Source organism: Hemibagrus wyckioides, linkage group LG25 (assembly GCF_019097595.1).
Source record: "Hemibagrus wyckioides isolate EC202008001 linkage group LG25, SWU_Hwy_1.0, whole genome shotgun sequence".
Classification (NCBI taxonomy): Eukaryota; Metazoa; Chordata; class Actinopteri; order Siluriformes; family Bagridae; genus Hemibagrus; species Hemibagrus wyckioides.
Window position 1 is genome coordinate 2,631,380 of NC_080734.1, and position 7,012 is coordinate 2,638,391.

General features: G+C 45.4%; 1 protein-coding gene across 2 annotated transcripts in view; it reads right to left on the reverse strand.

Moving 5' to 3' along the window:
- Window positions 1-735: 735 nt before the first annotated feature.
- Window positions 736-7,012, reverse strand: part of btbd7 (BTB (POZ) domain containing 7) — a 33,363-nt gene continuing 27,086 nt past the window's right edge. For both annotated transcript variants that reach the window (XM_058378703.1, XM_058378704.1), the window contains 3 exons: window positions 6,421-6,599; window positions 5,847-6,239; window positions 736-3,705 (listed from right to left, as the gene is read on the reverse strand). In XM_058378703.1, the coding sequence (XP_058234686.1) occupies window positions 3,184-3,705; window positions 5,847-6,239; window positions 6,421-6,599 (1,094 nt within the window). In that variant the 3' untranslated portion in view covers window positions 736-3,183. The remainder of the gene's footprint in view (window positions 3,706-5,846; window positions 6,240-6,420; window positions 6,600-7,012) is intronic.

Below are 7,012 nucleotides of genomic sequence, written 5' to 3' on the forward strand. Positions count from 1 at the left end.
GAGCTGGCACGCTGTACGCTCGCTCAGAGGAATCATTCGAGACAGCGGTTTGGATTCGTCACTTCTTTACAGCATCAAACTTTAATTTGCATAGAAATGAGAAAATTTCATTCGGACGGCTCGTCTCCGGAGCGGCGGCGGCTCTGTGTCACGTACGTACGTAGAAAACTGTTGTTTTGTGGCTAGCGTCAATGTAGGGTAAGGTAGGAGTGATGAATCATATGAAAATGTGGGCACTCACCTGATGCAGGTGTAAAGACATGATTTAAAACAACAGAAATGAGGACAGAGGTAAACAGAGGTAGAGGTGTAGCGTCTTAGCATCGAGGCATTGCAGCATTATGAGCCTATGGTTACAATTAAAAACACGCAGGTTAACATAAAACACTGATATTTTTCTTTAACAGAAAGGCGGGAGAGCGCAGGACTGGGCTAAATGAGAGGAGAGCTTTCTCTAAAAAGAGTGCCATGAGACAGATCCCTGATTCCAGCTTGCACAGGGCTGACCGTCATCGAAGACCGTAACGTAACGTACAGTACCATGAAACATGGCATAAACAGTATAAAGCTGCATATATCACGCATCAGCGACTGCATCAGAGAGATTATCCTTCCCAGAAAGGATAGGAAGAGAGGAATCTGAGGCGGCGTTCAGGCTGCTAGCGACGTGGAACCGGTGCAGCATGTGAGAATGAAGGTGTTCGAGTGTGAGGTAAGCGCTTCTTATACTCGCTATTTAAAAAAAACCCAAAACAATAAAGTCCCTCATGCTGCTTCTTATATGTCGAGTCTGAGACCACGTCCAGGGCTGGTGATGGTGATGATGATGATGATGATGACGCAGCTGTATTAAAGGATGAGAGACGAGTGTAAGGACAGAGATACAGCGGGTAAAATAAGTCACCATTCTTCTCAAAATCCTTCTGTAACCAGTACCATCAGTACGTTCTGCAACAATAAGGTTCTTAAGAGAGATCTTTGCTTTAATCCATCCAGATAAAGGCCATCAGTAGTTGGGACTGAAGCAGCTCTTATATTAATTTGCACTGACCAGGGGCAGGATTGCTTTCTAATTACTGATTGATTTCAGCTGGTGTCCTGGCTGTCCATGCCTTTTTACACCTCCTTTTCTTCATCTGTTCAGTACTTTTTCCCTCCTGTGTCATTTCACATTATTACACAGAACTTCATTTATGGACATCTATGGTTGGATTTATTTGCATGTGTGGATTGCATTGGTGGTTACCAACATCTGGTGGAAATTTCATGTCAATAGCACCTTATTTAGAAAAATGGTGACGTGTTCAGTATTATTTTACCTGCTGTATATACATCTCTAAAGGAAAAAAGACAGAACATGAAAGAGTGAATTGTTTTTTGAGTAAGCATCTTTACAACCAAAACCCTCCAGGAGCTGTGAGGAACACGGTGAGATGTGAGCAGCTTTATAACCGAGTGTCTGCTGTGTACAGAACCATGCTACGTTCATGACAGCTGGTTAAACTCCATCTTGTTCAGATAGTGCTTTATTTTTAAACTGCGGTAATTAATGAATCGTTAATCAACACTGTTTTATCTGATCCTTGAAAAGCGATTCTCCAACTGAGGAGGAGAAGTGAAAAAATGTTTATTTCTATCTAGTACTTTTTTAATGATTGAAATTGATTAGAATCTATTTGGAGTTAGATCTGGGTGATATGATGATACACTATATTGCCAAAAGTTTTGGTACGTCTGCCTTTACATGCACATGAATGTGCTATAACAGCTTCAACTCTTCTGGGAAGGCTTTCCACAAGGTTTAGGAGTGTGTTTATGGGAATTTTTGACCATTCCTCTAGAAGCACATTTGTGAGGTCAGGCACTGATGTTGGACGAGAAGGTCTGGCTCACAGTCTCCACTCTAATTCATCCCAAAGGTGTTCTATGGGGTTGAGGTCAGGACTCTGTGCAGGCCAGTCAAGTTCCTCCACACCAAACTCACTCATCCATGTCTTTATGGACCTTGCTTTGGTCACTGGTGTGCAGTCATGTTGGAACAGGAAGGGGTCATCCCCAAACTGTTCCCACAAAGAGCATGAAATTGTCCAAAATGTCTTGGTATGAAGCTGAAGCATTAAGAGTTCCTTTCACTGGAACTAAGGGGCCGAGTCCAACCCCTGAAAAACAACACCTGAACTCAATGATTTTTGAGGGGTGTCCCAATACTTTTGGCAATAGAGTGTATAACATTATTATTGTGATGAAATGCGTCACAATACATTTTTCTGGGATATCGTGATATTTTTTAGATATAATTTGTTTTTAAATAACAATTATGGGAAACAGATTTGAGGAAGTGAAATGTCAAAATCTTTACAATTGCTTAAAACTGTATTCTTTTTTTTAAATTATTAAATAAAAGGATTTAGTATTAAGCTACTATTGTGAGTGGAAGGGGGCGGAGCTTCAAGAGAAGGTCAGTTAATATGAGCGAGCACGAAACACCTACGCCACTCCAGGTTCAGGCCAGTCGACTCATCTGGAGTGTTTTTGCATATTTTTGAGCGACGACTTGAGGCAGCGATGCTAAAGTCCTGGAGCTCCTAAAGCAAAACGTGTGAAGTTTCACATCTGTTTAAATAACAATCCATAAAGATGGACTTGGATTAAAAATAAAGCAAGTCTACATTTCAGTTTATGATCAGAAAGTGAAACAGAGCAGTGAAGGAGTTCAGAAGGAATTCTGCTTCCTAGTTCCGAGTCATGAACGCAGCACTGGTGTTTAAACGTGTCATGTTTGTGATGTCTGGATGAGGTGACTTATTGCCTGGACATATTTATTTGACGGTTTATTCCTAAGCAAGATAAATGCATAATACATCTGTATAAATATAGATTTCTGTCTCTTTCTCTCTCAGCTAGTGTGTTCAACTCAAAGGCAGAGAAATTAATGTAATGGGAGCGCACAGTGACGGTTCTGCATCATGACGCGGCTTGGGAACTTGTCGAGATTTCATTTCTATGCTGATTGTCAGGAACCCAAGTGAGTTTTAGCTTCGGCGCCCTTAATCAGGGGCTTTAAATATTTAAAATAAAATGTGGACAAGATATATTCATCATATCCCCCCGCCCCGGTAATCAAACCCAAGCATTAAATCTGTGATTTTGTGCCTTAAAGCCTTCTTGAGTCTCTCTCCAGGGTCATAGTGCGGACTTCCTGTACAGGTATTCGTGTTTGTTAGGTGACCTGCGCTCTCGACCCCCCATTCCTCCTCCCTCCTCCCCCATCCCTGCTGCGGCGGCGCCCGCGACCCTTCGGCTCGGGTTCCACTCGTCGTAGGGTTCTGTGTCGGGGCTCAGGCCACACGTCAGGTCAGTCTCTCCTTTGGGTGGCACCCTCTGGTTGGCCTGAGCTCCAAGGGCGTGGTGGAGCCTATGTGCGGCGTCATTGCGGTTGTGCGTGTAGAGTTCGTACAGGTCGGGGAAGTGCGGGTGCTGCGGCGCGTCGGGTTTGGGCTCGGCCGCGTGTCGTTTGCGTGAAGAGGAGTGCGGGTGGCGTCCAGAGAAGCACTGAGAGATGGGAGGCACCGTGGAGACTAAGGGACGGGGGTCGTGAACTTCCACTTCCATGGTGACTTCAGGAAGGCGGCGGTCCTTCAGACTCATGGCTGATACACCCATGGCGATGTCCGGCATGAACTCGTTGATGACTGGCTCCATGTTCTGAATCAACACAAATAAAAACAAAAGTCACCAAATATTCACTAATATGAATACTTAACTAATATGAAAATGAAAATGTGTATCAAGTTCTTATTTCATCAATTTTATATTCTTTATATAAAGTCTGTGCACACTGAGCTGTTATAGTAAGATACACTATATTGCCAAAAGTTTTGGGACGTCTGCCTTTACATGCACATGAATGTAATATGGAGTTGCCCCGCCCTTTACAGCTATACTATATTGCCAAAAGTATTCGCTCACCCATCCAAATAATCAGAATCAGGTGTTCCAATCACTTCCATGGCCACAGGTGTATAAAATCAAGCACCTAGGCATGCAGACTGTTTTTACAAACATTTGTGAAAGAATGGGTCGCTCTCAGGAGCTCAGAGAATTCCAGCGTGGAACTGTGATAGGATGCCACCTGTGCAACAAATCCAGTCGTGAAATTTCCTCGCTCCTAAATATTCCACAGTCAACTGTCAGCTGTATTATAAGAACGTGGAAGTGTTTGGGAACGACAGCAACTCAGCCACGAAGTGGTAGGCCACGTAAACTGACGGAGCGGGGTCAGCGGATGCTGAGGCGCATAGTGTGAAGAGGTCGCCAACTTTCTGCAGAGTCAATCGCTACAGACCTCCAAACGTCATGTGGCCTTCAGATTAGCTCAAGAACAGTGTGCAGAGAGCTTCATGGAATGGGTTTCCATGGCCGAGCAGCTGCATCCAAGCCATACATCACCAAGTGCAATGCAAAGCGTCGGATGCAGTGGTGTAAAGCACGCCGCCACTGGACTCTAGAGCAGTGGAGACGCGTTCTCTGGAGTGACGAATCGCGCTTCTCCATCTGGCAATCTGATGGACGAGTCTGGGTTTGGCGGTTGCCAGGAGAACGGTACTTGTCTGACTGCATTGTGCCAAGTGTAAAGTTTGGTGGAGGGGGGATTATGGTGTGGGGTTGTTTTTCAGGAGCTGGGCTTGGCCCCTTAGTTCCAGTGAAAGGAACTCTGAATGCTTCAGCATACCAAGACATTTTGGACAATTCCATGCTCCCAACTTTGTGGGAACAGTTTGGAGCTGGCCCCTTCCTCTTCCAACATGACTGTGCACCAGTGACCAAAGCAAGGTCCATAAAGACATGGATGACAGAGTCTGGTGTGGATGAACTTGACTGGCCTGCACAGAGTCCTGACCTCAACCCCATAGAACACCTTTGGGATGAATTAGAGCGGAGACTGAGAGCCAGGCCTTCTCGTCCCACATCAGTGTGTGACCTCACAAATGCGCTTCTGGAAGAATGGTCAAAAATTCCCATAAACACACTCCTAAACCTTGTGGACAGCCTTCCCAGAAGAGTTGAAGCTGTTATAGCTGCAAAGGGTGGACCGACGTCATATTGAACCCTATGGATTAGGAATGGGATGTCACTTAAGTTCATATGCGTGTCAAGGCAGGTGAGAGAATACTTCTGGCAATATAGTGTATAACAGCTTCAACTCTTCAACTGATGTTGGACGAGAAGGTCTGAGTCTCCTCTCTATTTCATCTCAAAGGTGTTCTATGGGGTTGAGGTCAGGACTCTGTGCAGGCCAGTCAAGTTCCTCCACACCAAACTCACTCATCCATGTCTTTATGGACCTTGCTTTGGTCACTGGTGTGCAGTCATGTTGGAACAGGAAGGGGTCATCCCCAAACTGTTCCCACAAAGTTGGGAGAATGAAATTGTCCAAAATGTCTTGGTATGAAGCTGAAGCATTAAGAGTTCCTTTCACTGAAACTAAGGGGCCGAGCCCAACCCCTGAATTCAATGATTTGGACTTTTGGCAATCTAGTGTAAGTGGAGTCACTGTAACCAACCTCATCATATTACTATCACATCCTGAAATATTTTATTCCTCCAACACCACCAGCACCTTCAGACCAATCAGAATGGAGAACTCAGCGCTGTTTAAATATCTCCATGTCCTATTAAAGCATAACGATTCACTGTCCTGCTTTTTACATCAAGTACAAAAAAGGGGCAGAGACAAATTTGTTACTGGAATAATTTACCTGCTCTGATGTCCTCGGGAGATTTAGCACAGCACTAATCTATCTTAGAGGAAGCTCATAATAAACTTCTCCTCACTCCGTACTCACCCCTTTCTTGTTTGGGTTGAGGATCCTGCCCTGCGGGTTGGTACAGTCCGGAGGCACGGCCTTGACCCCAGTAGATGGGTAAATGGGGCTGCCCATTTTGGAGGATGTCTGTGTGTGTAGCAGCGAGTGATTACAGGGGTAGGAGAATGAGCGTGAGGGCTGCTGGGTGGGGACACGGGGCCTCCAGCCACTCCGGATCTGCTGCGTGGTGGGGGGGTGGTACGGTGGTGGTGGTGGAGGCAGTGGTGGATGGAGTCCCATCACTGACTGAAGGTCTGTGAACATGCTCTCCACAGCTGGAGTGCTGTTAACCCGACAGCGATTGGGAGGACGCAGCGCCAGCACCGGGCTCTCGTCTCCAAAACGCTCATCAGGGAAGAACTTGTGGGGGTTCTGAGGGAGGGAAAAGAAAACATAAAGCAGCGTCACGCACAGGCATTAAAGATAATGTCCACTATGGGGTAATCCAGAGCAGGAATAACCATAACACACAATCTGGGAAATAATACTCTGATACTAAAAGTAATACTACAGATTTTGAGGATTCTGTGCTCCAGGTCTGAGGTGTTTTTACCTGAAGCAGTTCTGCAGCTCCATCAGGCAGACCGAACTCCCTGAGCACTCGTATCTGCAGCTCGTAACTGACCGTCGCTCCCTCACCACAGTTCAGGGCGTACGCTCGCTGGACCTGCTCTGTGTGACGAAGCTCATGCAGCCGCCTGATCATCTCCTTCACCACTGCTAGCCTGGGAACTGAAACACACACACCCCAGAATCAACATACAGTTTCAAGACACTCAATTTGAGAGAGAGAGAGAGAGAGAGAGAGAGTAAAAGAGAGAGAGAGAGAGAGTAAAAGAGAGAGAGAGACAGACAGAGTGAGAGAGAAATAGAGACACAGAGAGAGAACTCACCTGTGTGCTACAACCTGATTGCCCTGACGTCTCTGTTTATCTTATTTCTGTCTTTTTTTTATTGTCCTTCATGTCCTTCACTATTTTTTCTTCACTCCTGTTCTCTCATCCCCATGTATCTATATGAACACTCAGTATTAGAACTAATACACGTGTTAATAACAGCTCTCGGTCCTGTAAGGCTTTGGCATGTATATGGTCACTACAGCCTGCTGAAATGAATTGAGTGAAAAAGAAAGAAAGTGAAAGAGA